At 31.1% G+C, this 24,105-nt stretch overlaps 2 protein-coding genes and 1 long non-coding RNA gene across 6 annotated transcripts; 2 read left to right on the forward strand and 1 right to left on the reverse strand.

Moving 5' to 3' along the window:
• The first annotated feature begins 1,101 nt into the window (after positions 1–1,101).
• Positions 1,102–5,539, forward strand: LOC148200938 (uncharacterized). 4 transcript variants are annotated; one of them, XM_088111852.1, is made up of 3 exons: positions 1,102–2,589; positions 2,930–3,061; positions 5,258–5,539. In XM_088111852.1, exon 1 carries the CDS (start codon positions 1,534–1,536, stop codon positions 2,497–2,499), a length of 966 nt encoding a protein of 321 aa, XP_087967978.1. In that variant the 5' UTR covers positions 1,102–1,533; the 3' UTR covers positions 2,500–2,589; positions 2,930–3,061; positions 5,258–5,539. The 4 variants fall into 4 exon arrangements, with proteins under 4 accessions (XP_087967978.1, XP_087967977.1, XP_087967979.1 ...); XM_088111851.1 differs by having other exon boundaries at positions 1,102–2,585; positions 2,909–3,061; XM_088111853.1 differs by having other exon boundaries at positions 1,102–2,585.
• A 1,273-nt stretch (positions 5,540–6,812) lies between these two features.
• On the reverse strand, positions 6,813–9,768 carry LOC148200939 (uncharacterized). Its single transcript, XR_015786052.1, has 2 exons — positions 9,267–9,768; positions 6,813–7,219 (listed from the first exon to the last, which is right to left on the reverse strand). It is a non-coding gene; the product is annotated as an uncharacterized LOC148200939 (long non-coding RNA).
• Positions 9,769–16,035: 6,267 nt separating this feature from the next.
• Positions 16,036–17,300, forward strand: LOC124824779 (DNA damage-repair/toleration protein DRT102). Its single transcript, XM_047297285.2, has one exon. It carries the CDS (start codon positions 16,239–16,241, stop codon positions 17,145–17,147), a length of 909 nt encoding a protein of 302 aa, XP_047153241.1. The 5' UTR covers positions 16,036–16,238; the 3' UTR covers positions 17,148–17,300.
• Positions 17,301–24,105: the final 6,805 nt, after the last annotated feature.

Below are 24,105 nucleotides of genomic sequence, written 5' to 3' on the forward strand. Positions count from 1 at the left end.
AATGTTAGCTCCCCTACCTCTATTCCAGACTTAATCTCTTGCTCATAATTTGTTTCCCCGAAAACCCTCAAGAATTTCTACTCTTCTTGCAACTAAAAATTTCTTCCTAACTCTTTCTTCTCTATTTCTCAAGATTTCTCACTTGATTCTTCCTCTCTTTGTGCAGAATAATCTCCCCTCTCATGGCTATTTATAGTCCAAAATTTTTACTATTTAACAATTTTTTAATATTATTTATTATTTTAATATTATTTTATTATATTAATATTTTAATCACAACTTGACATATCTGATCCCTCATGACTTCAAACGTGGAGTGTTTATCCACTATCACTATTTTAATTTTTGTTAAACAAAAAGGTAGAAAAGAGTTTGAACCGATGTTCTTGAAATCACCACAATTTTCTACCATTTAAGTTACCAAAATTCTTATTTAGCTTTCCACATTTTATTTTTACATAAATTTATTAATTATATTTTCCATTCGCAAAAAAATTTACTATTAGTAATAAAATTGTTACTATTAAAGTAAATATTTTTCATGGGTCTTACACAAGATTAAGCAGAGTTTATATATTCATTCCACCTATCGAGATATCTTTTATGAATAAAATTGTGGTGAACAAACCTCTAAAAACAAATATTACCTCAATCTTAACGATGTCACTCGATAAAATTGGAATGAAATATTTACTATCAATGTAGAACCAATAATATAACATTTGGTCCTTAAAACTGTAACAAAAGAAGTTAAAACGAATGATGATTTATTGTAACGATAATACTAATTGATCAAAACACATTATATAACTTTTAGTTAAAGAATACAGGTAAAATTTACGTTGCTTAAAAGAAAGTTCAATTTATACAATTAACATTGAAAGTATAAAAACTAATATAAGCATGCATTAAAATGGTGAAATTGGCCAAAGAATTTGGATTCTCTATTCTAACTATATTGTTTTTATGTTTTGTCTGGAAAATATATTGATGGATATTATTAATTTTGATGTTTTAAGAACACAGCAAAAGACAGTAAAAAAAATCTGAATTGTTGGTAAATGGTGTGAGAATATAATGATTAAAGATACGTTGCACACATTATAATAATGAGCAGCTTTTGGGATGATTGACACAATACATGAATTGAGAAAAGGGGAAGTTGTGATGTAAGTAAATGAGAAAGTGTTTTACATAAGTAGACAGTGAGTTCGATGAGTTGGAAAAAGTGAGTGCAACCCAGCTCAGTGGCACATGATAAAGAACCCACTGTTCCAATGGCTTGCCCTGTCAAAGGCGCAAATCAAGGAAAAAAAAACATGACCAAATCAAAAGTCACTGCAACTGACCTTCATCATTCCAACCAAACTACCCTTCTGTTCTCATCATTAAAACCATGTTACGCACCACACTTTTTTCAACATCCTTCAAATTAAACTTCTATTAATACATCCTCTCCATCTTTCATTCACCTACAAAGAAAAAGCACGCACCTTTATGGTCATGGTTGGAGCGTAGAAGAAATCGAACAACATGATCGCAGGTTGTTTCAGTTTCAGACAACCCAACACAACTTCTTCTTCTTCTTCAGGCAGCAGTTACTGTTCCCAAGTTCCTCAGAATGTGGTAACATGCATATACCAAACTCAACTATGCAACTCCCCCACTTATCTCACTCTCAGTTGGTCCAAAGCCCTTTTCTCTCACTCTCTAACGGTTTCCGCCGCAGATGCCTTTTCCGTCACAATTTCTCTTAACTCTTCAACAACGCTCTCTTTCTTCACACGCCACGGTGCAAAATCCATACGCCACCGCAAAATCAAGCTCCACTGGAACTTCACGCGCGCTGAGTTCGCACAAAACTCCGCCGAACCGGAATCGCGGTTCTACCTCGCGATCACCCACAATGGCAAGCTCCAATTTTTCCTCGGCGATCTTCTCCGCGATCTAACCCGGCGGCGCAAGATGTTGGGCAAGGGCGAAAGCGACAACCTCGTTGAGCCGGTTCTGCTGTCGAGGAGAGAGCACGTGTTCGGAAGCAGATGCTACGTGTCGCGTGCGGTGTTCATGGGGTCCAAGCACGTGATAGAGATCGAGTGCGGCGGCGGCGGGGGTGCGATGCGCGTGAAAGTGGACGGCGAGACGCGGCTGGTGGTGAAACGGTTGGCGTGGAAGTTCCGAGGGTACGAGAAAATATTGATCGACGGAATCGAAGTGGAGTTTTATTGGGACGTGTTGAGTTGGGTGGTTAACGACGACGGTGAGAAGAAGAACGGTCACGGTGTTTTTGTGTTTCAAGTGGGGGACGGAGCGGTGTGGCCGGAAATGGCGGTGGCGGAAAGGAAGTTAATAAAGAAAAGCGTTTCGGGTTCAAGCGTGTTGCAGTGGGCAGAGGAGAGTAGTGAGTGTGGGAGATCTTCGTGTTCTTCATCCACGAAATCTTGTGGTAGCAATGCCACTGGTTTCTCTCTGTTGCTTTATGCTTGGACCGTAAATTGATTCTTATTCTGCTCATTCTGCTCATTCTTTCAAGGGATTTCAACCTTTTACAGAGATTGGATTGCGATTATTTTGTTCGTATATATGTATGTATGTATACTCATCTTCATCTTCTTCTTCCTCTCTTGTACATTGTTGCTGCTTCCCATTACTGTATTTTATCCATATTCAGAAGAGTAGTAATACAATGACACGCCTACGTGTCAGTTAGATTCATATGACACGGCACACGTAATTTTTTTTTTTAAAAAATGGCATTCTACTTGAGGGTAAAAGGGGAGAAATGTAAATTTAGTTTTCGTTCTTCTTTCGACAGTGAATGAAAAAAACCATTTAGGTTAACTTTCTCTGACCTGCTTCTCTCACGTTTTCCCTCCTTCTTCGTTGTTTCCCATTTGTGTTTTTGAAGTGGTTGAATCGGTGGTTGTAGAGGTTTTTCGTGGGTTTGAAGGTGTAGCATCATTGTGCCGATCCCAATTGGTGGTTGTGGAAGTTTCCAATGGCTGTGAGGTTTTAGGTTGGCGTTTCCATTTTTGTGGCTTATTTCGTGTGTGACTTTGAGGTAAGGGTTTTCTAATTTTTTCTTTTGTAGTTTTACCCTTTTGAGCAGTTGGGGTGATGGACTGTATAACAGTTAGTTTCTGGAAATTTTATGTCTATTCTCTGCATGTGAAGTTCGAATGTTTTTATTAAGGCAGTTTGGATACAATGTGGGTTGTTATTATTTTGGTTCGAGCCAGATAAGGGTCTATATTTGTTCTCTGGTTGAATCTGAGTGTGGATACATTTGTTTATCGCTTTGTAAGTTAATTTGTGTTTCAAAAAAATTACAATCCGGGATATGCCCAGTTTTGACAAAATCAGTACGTTTAAAAGTTTACAAGGGAAGGTTGTCTTCATTAGGGGATGATGATAATAATGTTAAATTTTGTGCCTATGATTAATAAGATATTTGTTATATTAGATGCATGTTCATATATTATGTTGTTAATAAAATAGGCTCTTGTTTTTCTTTCACCTGTAGAATTGTACAGTAACCAAAATCATGTCAAGTTTCCTCACTTTTGTAGCTTGTAAGTATGTTGTTTTAAACCATGAATAGTGTAATAGTTTGAATGTGACATTAACTAAAAAAATAAAACATGTTAAGGAAGATTAACTATGAAACCTCCCACAAGTTCCATTGCTTGCTTATCAGTGTGGAACTTCCAATGTCTATGGCACAATGCGGATGATAAAGTTCGAATCTGTAAGAATACTCATAATGAAGTTTTTTCGGTCGAGAAAGGTCATATTTTAAATGTCTCTGGTAAGTCCATAGAAAGTTGTAATTGACTCAACCTAATCACATTTTCCTACACTAAATCTTGGCTGAAATTTTGAAGGTGATTTAAGCTAAAGTTCATTTTATGGATTTACATTATCTTTGTTTTTGATTAAATTCATCACTTTCACGATCATCACAATAAATGATTTCTTATCTTATAAAAAAATTAAAGAGTATTTTAGGATTAAAGTAATTGTGCTAATTAATAGTATAAGAAAAACCAAAAAAGAAGTTGGATTGGAAGGACCATGGTTTTAAGCCAATATGAGCAAAGTGGTCGTTAATGATGAAGACATGGCATAAATGATGGTTGTGGTCATGGGCAGACTTAGACAATAACCCTGCAAGTACTACTACCCTTACAACCCTTTCTCTTTTCCAAAAGCTCATACACTTTTTTACATGCCCTCTGAAGTTGATAGAGATCGAAAAACTGCCTAATTGTATTACATTTATTTGATTAATGGCAATACTAATAGCTTCACCTTACACTCTAGTCCTCCTCAATTATTTTTTGCAGTAATAAAATCACATTTTGAACTTTACTATAGCCCTCTATCTCACATCATCAACATACAAATCTCTTCAACAAAACTTACTTATTTGTATAGAATTGAAGTTTCACATGTCCACCAAAGTATAAGCAGATCAAGCTCTTGCTATCATACTAACATTTGCTGAACCATAAAAGATTGCATATAATTTAAAGAACACAACACAAACTTCTTCAGACAAATATATGGAACTTGGGACTACATCCTTTTCTTCATTATATGGCAACAGGGTATATTCATTTTGCAGGTATCATATACATAGTTAAATGATAAGAAAAACAAAAACTCTGCATTATGATTTGTAACTCAGTTTATTCTTTTTAATACATTCTGCAAAATCTATTTTTCAAACTACATGCAATTCTATATTTGTTTTCCTTTTAGAATGAAGGTGAACTTGCTGGTGTATTGGTTAAGACCGTGTTAGTGTGTTAGTGTGTAATAACTTTCATTTTTGTGGTGGGTACTATTGGTTGTAAACATAATAGTGTGAATACTGGTGTATGTGCTCACTGATGTCATATGATGGGTTTTATGAATATTTATGTTTTTGTTAGCTAAAGACGTGTTGTAACTATTATATAATCACAGTTCCACTTTATGCATGCATTAGTTAAATACATATTATTTTACCAATACATGAAACTGAACTTGTCACTCTCATTATACAATGATGTTGATTGTGTTTTGAAAAATGTGTAGGATATAGTGATATGGACAAACTAATGCAATCTCTAAAGCTGCACTTTTATTTTCACTTTTCAATCAATTCTCTTCTCAGTCTCTAAGTAAAAGGTTTATGTACATGTTTATTTCAATATGATTTATGATAAAAGGTTTTTAAGTGTAATATTTAACAAGAGTATTGTTATTGCAGGAACAATTACAAGTTGTGCAACAACATATGGTTTGTCAGTGGGTATTACACGAAGATAATGTTCATCGCAGTAGGATATTGAAGAAATGTGGGATGCTTTAGGCATTGATTAATTCATGAAGTAGGACAACATGACCAAGTTGAATACATTGAAGTACGAGAACACATATTGAACATAATGTACATATTTTAGGTTGTTTAGTTTCTGTAATGAAGAATATGTTGTACTGTTTAATGTTTATGAATTTTATGATTGAGTATAAAATCCTTTATGGATGAAAATTTAAGTTTGGTTATTCATAAAAGTTTGGATGGCAACCATATTGATGAAATCTATCCTAAGAAATGTGATAATTGATATTGAATTAAACCACTTTTATTGTTGTACAGAACCTCTTTCAAAAATAACAACATAGAACTTAGTAGGAAATCACTTACTGCACCTAAAAAATGTGATCATTGATATTGAATTAAATTACTTTTATTGTTGTACAGAACCTCTTTCAGAAATAACCACATAGGACTTAGTACATAACCACTTACTGCACCTAAGAAATGAATGATTTATATTCAATTAAACCACTTATATTTCTTGTACAAAACCTCTTTCATAAATAACCACATAGAACATAGTAGATAACCACTTACTGCATCTAAGAAATGTGATCATTCATATTGAATTAAACCAGGTTTTGTGTTGTATAGAACCTCTTTCAAAAATAACCACATAGAACGTAGTAGATAACCACTTATTGCACCTAAAAAATGTGATCATTGATATTGAATTAAACTACTTTTATTGTTGTACATAACCTCTTTCAAAAATAATTACATAGGACTTAGTACATAACCACTTACTGCACCTAATAAGAAATTAATGATTGATATTCAATTAAACCACTTTTATTTCTTGTACAAAACCTCTTTCATAAATAACCACATAGGACTTAGTAGATAACCACTTACTGTACCTAAGAAATGTGATCATTCATATTCAATTAAACCACTTTTATTGTTATACATAACCCCTTTCAGAAATAACCACATAAGACCTAGTAGATAACCACTTACTACACATAAGAAAAATGATTATTGATATTGAATTAAACAACTTTTATTGTTGTACAGAACCTCTTTCTGAAATAACCATATAGGACTTAGTAGATAACCACTTATTGCACTTAAGAAATGTCGTGATTTATATTGAATTAAACCACTTCTATTTGTGTACAAAACCTCTTTCATAAATAACCACATACAACTTAGTAGATAACCACTTACTGAACCTAAGAAATGTGATGATGATATTGAATTAAACCACCTTTATTGTTGTACAGAACCTCTTTCACAAATAACCATATAGGACCTAGTAGATAACCACTTACTACATCCAAGATATTGATATTGATATTGAATGAAAAAACCACTTACTGCAGGAAAAAATCAAATGTTTAACTGCATTGACTTAAAAACTTTTTTAGTTATTGTTTATCTGTAACGAAGCACATGGTTAATTGAATTGGCATTATGAACAAAAAGAAGATAAAAAATAATGTATTCCCAAATCAAATTCATTGAACCTGGAAAATGAACAACTTAATAACAATTACAAATGGATCATATATTCAACCTTCCTTCATAAAAAAATACAACAGTTAACATCATTCAAATTTACAATTTACAATGAACTTTCAAAATTCTTCTTAGAATTGGACTTCTCAACATCATCACCTTCCATCTCTATTTCTTTCTTAGACTTTGAAACCAGAATAGATGAAACTACTAGCTCATAATCTTCCTGTGAATTACTTGTCCCAAAATCATCAACTACCATGTCATAATCTTTATTTGAATGTGAGTTCCCAACATGAGCAACCCCTTGCCTCTTCAGTGCAACCATTTTCTCAAGCTTGGCAATGGTCGCCTCTTGGTCAACAATGATAGCAAGCAAAACTTCATTTTCTGCAACAATATCAGCCATAACAGATTTAAATGGAACACATATATAGACACATCTCTCACAACAAAATCACATTCAAAAACCATATATAATTACACTGAATGTTCACATTATAGCTATATAAACACTTCATCTAATTGGTTCAGAATCTTAGGATAAAGCAGCTTTACGCACTTCTGGTATTTCAATTTCCCACCGTCCTTAGCCTAAACAGATAGGTACGGTTCTGAATTGCTAACTTTGTTATAAGATTCCACTTATAATATAGGCAATTCAGTTACCAAACATAACTAGGCATGCAAATTCTTTTTAAGAAAACAAAATAAAAGAAACAAGGGTTTGTAAGAGGATAACAAGAAATAACATTGATATCAAAAGAGACAAATGACATAAGTTTGCTTCATTCACAACAATACAAGATCAAAGAAAGATCTCCAAAATTCCATATTTATTCTACAGAAAGTCAAATCCGCAAGACAAGATCCAAGTTTTAAAGCGTACATAGCATAACAATCTTCTAAACTAATGACACATGTTGAAAATTGGCCTATCCAACTTAAGAGATTAACCCTATCAAGGAGGCCACAGTGAATTTGTTTCATTGTTGTATAATATTACTTCAAAAAGTAATGAAATGAAAGGAAGTTTGGTTTTAGTTCAATTTAGCAAACTAAACAAAGATATGTATTAACAATTGACTCAGGATCCTTTTGTAGGTCTGAAGTTGTTCAACAGAAGAAAAAAATTGAGAAACCTACTAGAAGGGAGAAATTCTCGGATGCTCTTATTTCAGGGTTCCCAGTGAAAATGATTCAGAAAGTATGCAGTAAAACAAGAATATTTTACAATACTACATTTAAAAGGAAGGTTAATTATATTTTCCATCACTAAGTGCCCATATGGGAATATCTTTTTTATTATTTTCATAAGCTCTCTTAAAAAAGTGCTCAGGGGATTTGAAACACCAACAGAAACACCCCTTTTAAATGACATGATACCGGTCTCCCTTGGATGGTGTTATTTAACTTATGCAGCAATTTGTATGGAGGATTTGTTAGGAATATTACAAAAAAATTATGTAGAGAATGTATGTATTTGTACGATGAAATTCAAACTAAGGGAAGCCAATTTGATATCCTAGACTAAATGCAGCTTTTATGAATGTTTTGATTGAAGGTCCTTTTACAACATTTCATTGTTCATTTGTGAAGAAAAGACACTTTATTTGTGGCCAATCCTAGCCTCCCTTAGTTTCAATCACAATGAGGAGTGCCACAATTACAATTTTAAGGATGACGGTTTAGCCTTGCATCAAATAGATATTGACTTAAATAGAGCTTATAATGTTTTGATAGTCTTTATTAATAATCTGATTTTGGGAATTAAGTCAAACCCTAAACCCGAATCTATGAGTTTGCTCTGTATCTCAGAAAAATGAACTTCAGATTTCACTTTCCATTCCTTCTCATCTGTCCACCTTGTTGAAGTTATTTCCATCACACACCAACAAATTCTAGCATCATCTGACAACCTATAGTATTAACAACTATAAAGCAGAAAGTAATTTATGTATGTATTCCTTTGTTTCCTTATCATTGGTCCAATTCTTCCCCTCCAAATTACCCTTTTTGGAACTTAACAAAATTCGCTAAGTAACAGCTTTCAATAGAACTAATGTAACCACAATAATTTTATTTTAGTTACAGAAGAAATGGTATATACATACATGAAGAAAACAAATCAGTAAGTGTGATGAACAAAATGCATTTGAACATGAAGGGAAAACTGTGCAAACATCAGAGTGAATAATCAATAAAAAAAAGATGTAGAAGGGGTTTAAAATATAAAAGGAAAAAAAATTTAGACCATTCCCCAAACCTTCTTCTCTCAGTGCCTCTCACTCGCCACCGATCTCGTTTACTGTTCTCTCTACCGCAACTCTCCCTCTCACGACCTTGACCCCTTTAGTCTAGGGTTTACGAAAATGAAGCAAAAAAAATGAAAAGATAAAGAAATGATGAGAAAAGAAGAAACGAAGAAGAAGCATACCCCCTCCGATTAAGTGGCACCTTGCGTTCTATCAGCCCAACCTTAGCACAACACGAACAATTGCTCTTCGGTGTTCTCGCGTTCTCTATCAGCCCCAACCCTACCACAGCACGAACGTTTCCTCTTCAGTCTTCTTGCGTTCTCCATCGTGCCCAACCTTAGCACAACACTTCCTCTTCGAAAATGAAATGGTGCAAAAGTGAATGACAAAATGAGTCAAATGAAATCAGAGACGGCAAAGTGAAATCAGAGAGAGAAAAACTTTGCTAAAACCCAGCGTTTCATTTACCGTGTAAATGACCGAATCACCCTTCAGCACATTAATATAATTTGGGCCCCACGGCGTGTCAAATGAGTGTCAACAAGTTTTACCGTGTCAAAGTATTCTTTTTGTATTCAGAAATAAACCTTCATAAAATGCTTATGATTTTCGGATGGTTATTTCGCACCTTATGATTTCAAAATAGTTTATTTCAAAAGCGACACTGTTGATGCTCATTAAAAAAAATGTTAATTTTTTATCTGTAAAGAAGAAAGAGATTAAAAATTAAATAAAATGTATGTAAAAATTTGTTAAGTATGAAAATAATAATAGTTTACGATAAACATATATTAGGAAAATGAGAAAGACGTTACGGGTTCTATTATTTTGTTATTTGAGAAATATAAAATAAGATTGGAAAGAAAACTAAAAAAAAATTACAAGTTTAACTGCTAATAAAATACTAATAAAAAAATATTTAATCTCTTATATATTAGGTAGATTTTGATGGAAAAAGAGATAAATAAATCCATATATTATGTGGCGGACAGGAGTCTCGTACGCATTATGCCTGTCAAAAAACATAAGTTATGCTACTTGCCAGAATAAAAATATTTGAGTTTTTTTATTTGTATATATTTGTACGTGTATGATATATACGTCAATATTTTTTGAAAAATTTAAATTAAATTATCTAAAAGTAAACTCAACTGAAATTTGATTTTGAAGTGTAATTAAAATAATGTTATATAACAAAATATTAATAAAATGATTTTTTTTTTCTAAAAGATAAATCCCAATAAATTTCACACCACAAATATAAGTCTTAAAACAATTTGCATATTTAAAAGTAATTTTAATCCCAAAAACCTAAAAACACATATAATATGAAAATAATTTTTTTTGTTAATATATAACAAATGTCTACTCATTCATGTCCATTAACTCATGAGTTACTCATATCTACTACTACTATTATATATATTAAAAATGTTCAGCAATTTTACTCCGAAATATCTCCAATGGTTTTTTTTATGTCATATCTTAGTTTAAGGATTTCATGATTTCACTTTCATGCCATTAAACTGCATTAAATTGCGCCAATTGATTGACATAAAATTAAATAACCATCTTAGTCACCCATGTTTCTTTTTCATCATGGATATCAGAATTAAAAACGTATTTCCTAACTTCAAAACATTTATAGTATTTTTCTTAGAATAGAGTGTGATTAATATGACGGCCGTTGATTATTAATCAAAACAGTGTATTAGATAAGTGTGATTGAATATATATTGATATTGTCAATTGCTTAGATCACCGCCTTGGAAGGGTTAGACACTTGATAATATACTTTAAAAATATTTTAATATCATTTATGTATTATTATATGATTAGTTTAAAATTATTACACAATTAATAATAATAATTATAAATATTAATAACACATAAATAATATTAAATTATTTTCAAATTCCTTCGTGAGTATTCAAACGTCATTCTACGAATTATGAATCACATATGGCTCCGACAACCAGAAGACCTTCCTTTATTTTATACCAATCCAGCTATCTGCACTCTCAGAACTAGATTTCTTATGGAGCTTTTTTTTAGTGTTGTCTTGGACAATAAAAATATATTTTTTGGAATATAGGATTGAGGTGAATGGTACAAAATATAATGAGTTGTGTAGGGTTTGAAACTGTCTTTAAGTTTTTGTCGTAATTGTTTGTTGAATCATGAGTACCTAAAAAAACATTCTTATATTAAATTTAATTCAACTTTAATAGTTTAAATATTAACAGTCTGGTAAATATATATCATCCTAATTTCTTGTATTTATAGGTTTTGAGGTGAGTTCTAATTAATATTAGTCTAATTAATATTAGTCTAATTACAGTTCAATAGTTGATAATTATATTTTTATTGTCAATTAATTATTTGGATTTATGATCAAGCAGTTAATTTCCATAACTATCGATGACTCATGCGGATCAAAATAAAGACTGCCCGTCCAATTTGTAGTTGATTGAATCATCAACCTAATTTGCAACGGATTATATAGTCTTACCATACTTATATTAATATTAACATTTAAAAAAATTAATATATTTTATAATATCAAAAGTTGTGCCATCAAAAGCAAAAGTTTTCTCTCGAGCTTGGATCGCAAGTTTGCTTTTAACGATTGGTTTTGAAGATATTTCCAAAGTACCTTGTTGCCAACGTTTTGCAACGTTAATATTTATTAAAAAAATAATTTTCTAAGAGATTTTTGTATGTTATAGGCCTGATCCATCAACTCTATAAATAGAACACTTCCTTCACTCCAAAACACATCACCAGAATCATTCTTCTTTCATTCTCTCTTCTTTTAGTTTCATTTTTTTCTCTTTTCTTCTTCTCCTACAAATATTCTGGGTTTATTTTATTCTCGATCCTTGCTAGTTCTGAGATCCTCAGAAATTCTGAGAAGTTCCTTTTGTATTCTGAGGCTTGCGCAATACACCGCGGATAAGTCCTTAAGGACAGTGAATCTACACGCCTCAGGAAATATTGTTCGTGATTATGTCAGCTTTTATACAACAATCTTAAGGACTTATGGCTGACATCAACAACTCAATCCTGGAGGATCAAAACTTTGTTTTCAGAACTCAGACGGTATTTGCAAAATCCATAACTACCGGAGGCTGCCAAGGTGCTCGTAGCAACTATGGTTTCTGATCGCATTTGTAAGGACCGCGGATGAGGACGAAGAAGATGAGGTACTTGAGTAAATTTTCGTATATTTTACCTACAAAGAGAAAAGCACAACTAGGTATTTTCTCGTTTACCAATCTAAAATATATTTAAAATTGTGGGGGTGTAGGTAATTTTACTTAATTACTCAAAAAAATAAATTTTGGCTTTTCACCTAATGATATTGATAGTATTCTAAATTTGAAAATGGTGATTGTGTCATTATATGTTTGTATGTGGATGACATGTTAATTTTTGGTACATGCAATGAGATTGTTGCTAGAACTAAATTGTTTCTAAGATCGAACTTTGAAATGAAAGACATGGGTGAAGCTAATGTAATTTTAGGTGTTAGAATCATAATAAGGAAGGGAGATAATATATTATTATCACAAGAACAATACATTGAGAAACTTCTTAAGAAGTTTAGGTATTATGATTTCAAACTCGTGAGTACCCTTTATGATGCTAACTCTAAATTAATGAAAAATAGAGGAGAATCGTTATCTCAGCCTCAGTATGCCTAGATAATTGGGAGCTTACTGCACTTGATGAGCTTTTCTAAACCTGATATTGCTTATGCAGTAGATAGACTGAGTAGGTACACTCAATGTCCAAATCAAGAACATTGGGATGCACTTTCCAGGCTTATAAGATACGTAAGAGGTTCAATGGATTATGCCATTGAATATAGTGGATTTCCTGTTGTACTAGAAGGGTACAGTGATGCTAATTGGATCTCTGATTCAGATGAGACAAAATCCACTAGCGATTATGTATTCACACTTGGGGGTGGTGCGATTACATGGAGATCAGCCAGACAAACAATTATTGCAATATCAACAATGGAATCTGAGTTTGTCGCTCTTGAGATGGTTGATAGTGAGGCTGAGTGGTTGAAAAACTTCTTAGCAAACATTCCACTAGAAATGAAACCAACCTCATCGGTGTCAATACACTGTGATTGCCAATCGGCAATAGCTATAACTAAAAACAAGAATTACAATGGAAAGAATAGACATATCCAATTGAGACACAATTTGGTGAAGCAGCTACTAAAGAGTGAGACTATTTCCATTGACTATGTGAAGTCATAACGGAATCTAGCAGATCCTCTGACAAAACTCTTGAGAAGAAATATGATTTTAGAAACATCGAGGGGAATGAGACTTAAGCCACTAGCAAACAAACAAGTGATGGTAACCCAACCTTTGTGATTGGAGATCCCATGAATAAGGTTCATATGGGTAAAATCAAGTCACTTGTTAGTTCTTATAGTACTAATTTGATTTTAAATCAAATATGTTCATTTCTATGGTGTGTGAAAGTGCTAGAGACTGCATTATTGAGAGGTTTAACTTTGTAATTAAGCAAAGTTTTTAATGATCTTCATATCCCTTATGGATGGTGTATGATTTGCAACATACACTTGATAAAATCACCTATATGAGTGTCAAGTGGGGCCGCTTGCATGAGATCTTGGCATGATCTCTAGAGCATTCATGAATACTTGACACGTGCATGGCCTACTAAGCGCATCACAACGATAACAGCAAAGATTGTGGGGGTGTACTGTGATTGATAAACCTCTAACACACTCAAGTGTCTTTGGTTCATATAGCTTGCTATACCAACTACACTGTGTGTTAAGTTTCTCGATCTAGGACTGGTTCATATAGCTTGCTATACCAGCTCTGATGCATTACATCTTATAAAATCCAGGATTTTTCTTCTTTTTTTTCTTCCAATCATTGTTTCTTATCTTTTGCAATATGTGGGGGATTGTTATTATTTTAATATAATATTGCAAAAGTTGTACCATCAAAAGCGGAAGTTTTCTCTCGAGCTTGGACCGCAAGTTTTCTTTTAACGATTGGTTTTGAAGATATTTCCAAAGTGCCTTGTTGCCATCGTTTTGCAACATTAATATTTATTAAAAAAATAATTTTCTAAGAGATTTTTTATGTTATGGGCCTGATCCATGAACTCTATAAATAGAACACTTCCTTCACTCCAAAACACATCATCAGAATCATTCTTCTTTCATTCTTTCTTCTCTTAGTTTCATTTTTCTCTTTTCTTCTTCTCCTAAAAATATTCTAGGTTTATTTTATTCTCTCTTTAAGATATCCTTGCTAGTTCTGAGATCCTCAGAAATTATGAAAAGTTACTGTTGTATCCTGGGAGGTTTGCGCAATACACCGCGAATAAGTCCTTAAGGACAATGAATCTACACGCCTCAGGAAATATTGTTCGTGATTATGTCAGCTTTTATACAACACCGTCCAATTTGTAGTTGATTGAACCATCAACCTAATTTGCAACGCATTAAACAGTCTTACCATACATATATTAATATTAATATTTTAAAAAAAATAATATATTTTATAATATCAAAATCTGTTGATCTTTTGATTTCAAGAACATACATTAGGATACAGACAAACAAATTTAATAGAGAATTCAAATTAGGAAGAAACTCATTCCCCTTACACAGCACACAAGATACAGAGGTAACCCTTTCTTTCTTATAACATATTATATGGGGAAGATTATCTGCAACATCACCATTTCTAACATTAAAGCAACCTCGCCTTCTTATCAACATATAAAAATCACTTTTCAATCAAAGTTTTACTTTTAATCTTGTTATGTAATCAATTGCTAAAAATATTACTTTTTGGTACCGGAAAATTCTTCACATTTCAATTGACAACCTTCACCACCTAAAGTGACAACGTATTCTAGGCTGTGTACAATAATAACATGCCTACAACTTTAGACCATTCAGCGTCGACTATTTTTAAAATGTTTCAATCATTCAGATATACTTTTTATATAATCAATTTTAATGCATTGTTCGTGAGTAAAATTCATGCGAGCATTCTTAAATATTGCGAATTTCACCTCTTATCATAACTTTCTCTCGATAGTAAGACATATACTCTTAATCTTGATAATAAATTTTAAAAAATTCACAAATATACACACACACGGTTAGATAGGGAGAGAAATAAGTACAACAGAAATCTATACAATTATTTCATTAAAATTAAGAAAAAAGAATATATTTCACTTCTTCTAAGCAAAAAAAAAAAGGATCTATATATAACTTACTGACAATAACAATAAATAATTAATTTTAATTAAGATGAAAATAGGTCCTCCTTAGACTTATATTCTTCTTTATTTAAATGCTAATTTAGTTTCTACTTTTTTATTAAGTTTGTTTAATGTATTTTAATGAAGTCCTGTTTTGTATTAATTTATTAACTTTTTTTAAAGTCATTTTAAAAGTTAACATAACAATAAACAATATATGTTTTCATTTTTTTTAATTAAAAAAATATTCATCTATCAACTCAATATCAATTACATTTATAGTCTTAAGTGCATGTATCATGTGTTGGTATAAATATCATATTAGTATTTTATTTTATGTTCAATTCAATCTTTATATTTATTATTTTGATTAAGTTCAATTTAATTATTTTTAAATATGTAATTTCATGAAATGTTATTAACAAAATAAATTTAAATATTATATATCCAGTTTTATTAATTAATCTTTCAATTTTAATTTATAGTCATTTTCATTAAAATTAGACTAAAGATAATTTTATAACTTATAATATGACTTAATTGATTTAATTTTTTATTACAATAAAATAAGTTTATTACAAACTTTTACTTTTCTTTTTCTTCAGTTTGTATTCTGTTTCCTTAATCCATACAAATCAACCAAAGCATAATTTCTGAACACGGCCTCATTAAAAAACTTGGGTGTGCATTTAGAAAAAACAAAACAAATGGGCCCTACATTATTGAGAGAAAAAGATAGATATTATTGAAATCCTAGATTACTTAGAGCAATAAGGGGGCAGATTCATTGTACCTGGGTCTCAGCTGAGAGTGTGTGCAAGTGAAGTGAGTGAACTCCACCGAAGAATCCTTCGATCCGATTATCGCCCATGGCTGCAGAACCCACGCGCCCCGCCAAAATCATCGCCGCCGCCGATGATTTCGGAACTCCTCTCAAAGACGCCCTCGTCGCACACCTCCGCTCCCTCAGCATAGAAGTCGAGGATCTCGGAACCTCTTCCTACTACTCCGCCGGAGCCGAGGTCGGTCGCCGAGTCTCCCAATCCTCCGCCGTCCGCGGCCTCGTCGCCTGCGGCACAGGCGCCGGCGTCTCTATCTTCGCCAACAAATTCCCTGGCGTCTACGCGGCCACCTGCCTCACCCCTTCCGACGCCATCAACGCCCGCTCCATCAACAACTCCAACGTACTCGCCGTTTCCGGCAAGTACACAACGCCGGAAGCCGCAATCGAGATCCTGGACACGTGGCTGAACACGCCGTTTAAGTCCGCGTGTCCCGCCAACGAGGGCGAGCCCTGGCCGCGGGAGATCCAGACGTTTCTGGACCACTCACTGGTGGAGATGCCGGAGATCGGTAAAGAAGGAGCGTTCGATACGTGCGCAGTGTGCTGTCTGGTGAAGAACCGGGAACTGAATCCGATCGAGTTGATTCCGGGCGGTTCGATGAAGATCGTGAGGGAGACTCCGACGTCAGCGTTCGTGAGGTTCAAGGCCGGAAGCGTGGAGCCCGCGCACCACCACACATTCGGGCACGACTTGGTGGTTTTGGAAGGGAAGAAGAGCGTTTGGAATCTGACGAAGGAAGAGAGATACGATCTGATTGTTGGGGATTACTTGTTCACTCCCGCAGGCGATGTGCATAGGGTTAAGTACCACGAGGATACTGAGTTTTTCATCAAGTGGGATGGGCATTGGGATATGTTCTTCGATGAGGATCTTGACACTGCCAAAAAAGCTATCGATAAGGACTTAACTTTAACCAACTCCACCGTTTCTTAATCTCTTCAATTTCCTCTGCTTTGTATCATATTCCTTAATAAGCTCCTCTCTCTACTCTGTTTCTTCAATCTTTGTATGACATCTTTCAATAACCCTATGCCGCCAATTTCATCGTTCAATCAAAATAAACCATATGCGAAATTTCAGACCAAATTTGGCTCCCGTGTATGCCAAACAATTTCATTATTTTTTTCATTGGTTCTATTTATTTGTTACTATAATGATATAATTACGTACTTTAAACTCAATAAAAAAATTGATAATTATATTATATTAAAAATGTTATTGAAGAAGTATGTGTTAATACATTGATAAAGATATTTTCACAATATTTTAATAATATTTTAATATTATTAGGTCTAAAATCATTCTATAATTAATAATAATAATTATAAATAGGGTTAAATATGTTTTTAGTCCCTAAACTATTGGCCGTTTCTGATTTTTGTCCCTCTTTTCAAAGTAAGGTACAATTTGGTCCTCATTCTTTTCGAAACGTTCGTTTTAGTCCTCGAAAATTAAACACTGTTTAAAAATTTGGTCCTCATCTAGCAACAAATGAGGACTAAAACCAAAATTCCGAGGACTAAAACGAACGTTTCGAAAAGAATGAAGACCAAATTGTACCTTACTTTGAAAGAGGGACGAAAACCAGAAACGGCCAATAGTTTAGGGACTAAAAACATATTTAACCCTTATAAATATTAATATAATGAGACGTAGACAGTGTTAAAATATTGTCAAAAAATTATCTGATCTGATAATATATTATCATCAACCATTATATGTATAAAATGTTCATTTTATCTCACTAGAGAGGATTTATAGTCCATTATGTAATACCTAAACCAAGAATGCAGTAACCAGCTACAAAAGCATGAACACTAACAGCTTTCTTGAACGGACTAACATGATAATTTAAACGTATAACATTAAACTAAATAATTTTGTTTTTTAGGAACTAAATGCTTTTTCAACCTAATATAATTTATATATCAAAATTATTTTTATTTTTATTTTAATTGTATAAATAAAGCATTTATCTTGTGCAACTAAAATGCTAACTATACTTCAATAAGGCACACAAATAATGGGTTAAGTTCGGCCTTGAAATACAAAGATATATATGTGAACTTACAAGCTCAACATCAAATCCTGTACATTGATTAATTGGAGAATTTCTTCCTGCACTCTCATGTTTTCTTCTTACACCCACAGTCTAAGTAAAATCCCTTAATTACCCCTTATTAAAAATTGATTTAAAACCTAAATTTCATTTTAGATTTCCTTCACGCCCCTGTACTACCATTGCCTCCATCATTTGTAAGAAACAACACCTCATATTACCTTTACTTTGTATATTCTAAAATTGTATTTTAGATTGTACAATATATAATATAAAATTATATTCTAAATTACAATTCTTATTATAAAATTTGAATTATGAAGTCTGAAAAATAATTTGTATGTCATGTTCTAAATTTACATTTCAGATTATACTAGAAAAAGCAATTTGAACGTCCTATTATGTTCAAAATTTGCAGTTCAAAATATAAATATGTATTACAAATTATATAATTCAAAATATAGATTCACATTACGCATTAATTCATGAAGCAAATCTACATTTCAAATCACACAACAACAACAAAAATTAAAATTTTTAATTCTGTGATTTGAAATATATATGAATTACACAATTTGAAATCATAATTAAAACACACACAAAAAAATCTCACCCCGTCCTCTTCTATTAATTTCAACATGCTATGATTGAAATTTTGAAAGTATAGGTGCATGAAGAAATTCCCTATTAATTTCTCACATCGGTCTGCATTTGATAGAGATCTTAACAGATCTCTTCTTCTGTTACTGTTGTAACAGTTTTTTATTTTCCCCTTTGTATATATTCTTTATACTTTTGATTGATTTCGTTCTCAATAATATCTTTCTCTGGAAGTTTTTCTCAAACACTTACAGCATTTCCCATTTTTAATACTCCACTGTAACAGACTCCCCAACAAGAGTCCAATAAACAATATCTATACTGTAGTTGGAGCCATTTTCAGATAAAACTTTATAAGTTTATAGTAATAGATAATGTCTGGTGGCAGAATCGTTCTTTATTTATCTTTTCTTGTATAACTTTTGAAGGATTAAAGAAGGTTTGATGGTACACAGAAGTACCGGGTACTTACTTCTAGAAGTTGTAACATATTGGTGGAGATGTTTGAATTGAAGAGGACTTTGTAGGGAAAAGATAACGATGTTGGAAATTTAAGTGAGTCTAAGTTTCATATTAGATAAAAATGAGAAGTAGAGTAGTATATAAAGGTGAAAGACTTGTTAACTCATTATCTTAGTATTTTGAATAAAAAGTAGTATCAATTTTTTATATAACTGACTTCGATGTTATTGATGTTTGTGTGTAATCTACACAAAAATTTCCCGTCAATAGACCGAATAGATGATGCATCAGTTATTAAAAGAGGATAGTTGAGTTGAATACTAAAAAGGGAGATGTTTGTACGTGGAATAAAGAAGTGCACTAAGTCTCAAAGATCATATCCATAAAAAAGAAAAAAGAAAAGTTGCATCCTTATCTTTAGCCCAATAATAATAATAATAATAATAATAATAATAATGATTAAAAAGGTAGGCACTAGCAGAAGGAAAAGTTTTGGAGAAAAAATGGTGAAACGTGATGCGTATTGAGCGTTCCACAATCGAAAGCACCGAATAAATGAGATGTTCCGGAAATATTAAAAGCGATCTTAGGTGGTTCAGTTTTTCTCTTGTCGCAATCGTTAAAATTAGATAGATGCCTAACGCTTTCTTTTTGTTTGGCTTTTTGCAATTGGGAGGGCCAAACAGGGAATTACCATGTGTGCATGTTTTGGAGTGGAGAAAACCTAACGTACATTCGTACCTCTTGCGTGCTTTCAATGCACTCTCCACTTCCTTTCCTGCTTTTCCTCAAAGAACTTTCCAAATTCAAACTGGTCAAAACAACGCAACATTTTAAAATGTATTTTTAGTCTTTACTTTAATATATTTTAATTATCATACTATAATTTTATTACCACAATGGTATAAAAAAAATTATTTATTATAATATAATAATTTAATTATATTATCTTCAATCTTATTTATCATCGTCCAACATATATAAATATTCAAAAGATAAAAAAATTATGCTAAATTTCAATTATTATTGGTTCAATATTTATCCTTAATGTGATTTTATTCAAGGAACGCATTGCAACTTTTATTAATCTGTAAAGTAAAATATTTCATTAAAATTTAAAAAATATGGGAGTAAAAAGATATTTAAAATATTTTCAAATTGATTATATGTTTTTTTCTTTGATTTTTTCTAAAGGTTTTTTTAAATTTTAACAATTTTGTTTCATTAACTTTGTAAATTTAATAAATGTTTTGATTTCTTGAAATTTGATTTCATACTCTAATTTGAAATGTACATTATTATAGATATAATTTCTTTTTAAAATTTTTTATCTTGAAGAACAATATTACATTTTTTTTAATGTTGAATATTTGATAATATCATGTTTATAAATATAAATATTTGTTATTGAGTGAAGACGAGAATGAGACAACAATTTTATAACATGAATACGAGGACGATGATGAATTTTTTTTTTTTCTCTTTAGACGAGTATAGCATAACGAATCAGAAAAGGAAATATAACTTTTTATAAAATAAATAGAAATATTCAACTTCTACGAAGAATGCAACGGAAAACTAAATTTATAAGTATATAGTAATGTGTTTTTAGAAATCAACTAATTTTTGAATGAAGTAGTTTATGTAAAGATAGGTTTGGTGTAATTATAAGTAAAAGATAATAGCATGTGGGTTTGAAAAATTAAAATTAAAGTACATTGATGAGATATAAATGAGATAAGTTTGGTGGGAGTGAGTAGATGGAAAGTGGGGGCGTGTTTGGACACTTTGGCTGACTTGTAAAGCACATCTTTTGGGAGTACACTTTCCGTATTTAATTTCGTTTTCATAGGCTTTTCATTTCTTCTACGTACTTTTTTCCAAACACGGTCTTGCACCACTTCCATCCCCTCTTCGCTTCAATTACCCAAGTTAAAAGAAAAATCACTTCTTCTAAACGCAAAAAACGAAAAATTTCCCTATAATGATATTGAATATTATTATAGGGATCTTTCTGAAAGAAAAGCTTTTTTTTTATCACGAGAGTCTCAACGGTGATTTTCTTATTCTATTATTTTTACCATAGTGGTTTTTTAAGAAAATTAAAAAAAAATCTTAATAAAAAAAAGTCTTAATAAGATTTGATTTGAATTTAGATAATAAATTTTGTATTAAATAGAGATAATGTTAATAGTATATATGTGAATATAAAATTTATTTTATAAATTGATTTTGTAAAATTTAGTTAAATTTTTATTTTTACTTATATGATATCAAAATAATGAATTATAATTTAGATATCAAAATTTTTTGAGAGTATTGTTTAATTTATTGAGAGTATGCTCAAAATATATACTCTTTAATCTATTAGAAGTTTCGGATTAGCTTAATATAAAATCAATCTATAAATATATAAGAATGTAAAAGTTATTTTAGATATTGATTTTATAATTAGAATAAAAATTTATTTTCTAAAAATGTGACTCACTTCTAATTTAAAAGTTTAAGAGAATAAATTAGGAGTTTCTTTAATTTATTAACTTTTATTTAATTTAAGATTTAGTCTGGCATATGAATTTCCTAAAATTATAGTATAGAATTCCAACAACTATGTGTGCATGTGCTGTGCCTTCTTATCAATGTACCCTGACCTCCAAACACACCGCAACATATTAATTTTACATTTCGATCTTCTTCCTGCACCCAAACAAAACACAATACCTTTTCTTTCTGTTGTTAGTCTTTGATTTATACGAAATTGCCAAATTTTCACACTATTACTTCCTACTCTTTGCCTTCTCATAAACTAATCTCATCACACAACTTATTCAACGGAATCATAACAATAATACCACTCATAATATAATTTAATATTAATAATGTTTGGAGTGAGATCTTCATAAAATACTCCTTCATATATTTCTTCAAATTAGCTTAGCTATTTTTGTATGTTATGCTATAAAGTTCTTCCTTGTATGCTGTTTGGATATATTTGTCAAAATTATTCTTAAATTTGATAGGTGACGTTAAAATCTTAAATTTATAATAAATGTAATAATCTACCTTTTTTTACCTTTATTTTTATTTATGTTTTAAAACAGGTTTGAAATTAATGAAATTATAATTACGACCTAATCATGTTTGTTACCTGCTAAGTAACTTTTATTGGTAATTTTGATTTGAGGAGATGTTTAAAAATATACTTTAGGGAAGATTGTTTGATGTTTCACTTTCCTATTCCTACAGTCATTATACTGTTTATGTGAATTGCATATTTCTTTATAATACTTAAAATTTAAAATATTACAAGTTTATATATATATATATATATATATATATATATATATATATAATTTTTTTAAGGAGAAACCAGGTCCATTTAGTATGCTGCTGATGACACTTGCATAACCTTTTCACAAAAGTCCCTTTAATTGTAGTCTGTTAATCTTTTATGGGAAATAAATTATTGTTTTATTGTTTTTATTTAACGGCATTTATTTTTACTTGTTTTTTTTTCTCAATTTTTTTTCTTTCACATTCACTCGATATGTTTATTCCATCTTCAGCAAAAAAAAAAAAAAAACAAATTGAGCATTAACTATTGTTTAAATGTGTTATTTAAGTTATTGTGAGTGAATAAATGGCGCTATGCCGAAAGGGTGAAAACATTATCAGCAATTATTATCAGTTTTGCTTGTGACTTTTCATTCTCAAAGAGAAATGTCACACTGTCAAGCACATTCTTATTCTTTTGGCCGTTCGATTAGTTATATTTTTCTTTTTCCCTTTTCTTTTTCTTTCTAAAACTCATTTCGTAAATTGATTTTAGAGAAAAAGTAAAATTTAAAATTCGTGTTTTAATATAATATTAGAATAAATTTTATAAGATTCAATTAAATTTAGATTTTGTAAAATTGAGTATTTTTCTAAGAAAAAAATGTAATTACATTTTATTATATTTCTTTCAAAAATATATAATATTATTTGAATAACAGTTCAAACGTACACACTTTATCCAGTAAAAATTTTAAACCTTAGTTTATTAAATCATGAAACGTCAATCTCTTTTGTTACACCCAACTCTATTAGTAAAAGAAAATGTGACGAATAATATAATAAAAAAGATAAACATAAAAGTACAAGAATAATATTTGTTTTTGGCTTCTTCTTTTTTGTGTGAATAACAGAGAACAGACATGGAAAAGTAGCTGTAATTAACATAAATATTTCCTTTAATTATAAACGATCGAGCAAATAAATTAATTTCAATTTATCAGTTGCTTAAAGAATATCTCTTTTTCAAAACGTTATTTTGACTTTATCTTTTAGGGAATAGATTAAATAAAACAAACTCCATAACTGGTACTTTTTATGAAAAGAAGTCCTAATTACGTATTGTCAGGAAAGAATAAAAAATTCGAACTATATCTTAAATGATAATTAAAATCTTAAACACATAATTACGTGCAGTATTTGATAAAAAAAACTTTATAATTGAGAAAATAATGTTGGGTCAAATAAAGTTAAATCTTATAGACGTGGATTTTAGAGAAAAAGAAAAGAAAAAGCTATTTATTTTATAATGTCATGTCGTGGTGGGTGGCTCCATAATCTAAACCGTCAAACAAATGGTACTCTGTAGTTTCTCTCCTGTCATGTCTCTCTCCTCAATAATAATAATAATAATAATAATATAATAATAATAATAATAATAATAATGTTATTATTATTATTATTAAAAATGTGTACCCTTATTTTTTTTTATGGAAT

The sequence above is a fragment of the Vigna umbellata genome, chromosome 4, assembly GCF_029865625.1.
Source record: "Vigna umbellata cultivar VRB3 chromosome 4, Vumbellata_1.0, whole genome shotgun sequence".
NCBI classification, from domain to species: domain Eukaryota; kingdom Viridiplantae; phylum Streptophyta; class Magnoliopsida; order Fabales; family Fabaceae; genus Vigna; species Vigna umbellata.

What these genes read in the sequence shown, in the direction of transcription:
- LOC148200938 (XM_088111852.1), top strand. Translation starts at nt 1,534, where the DNA reads ATGATCGCAGGTTGTTTCAGTTTCAGACAACCCAACACAACTTCTTCT.
- LOC124824779 (XM_047297285.2), top strand. Translation starts at nt 16,239, where the DNA reads ATGGCTGCAGAACCCACGCGCCCCGCCAAAATCATCGCCGCCGCCGAT.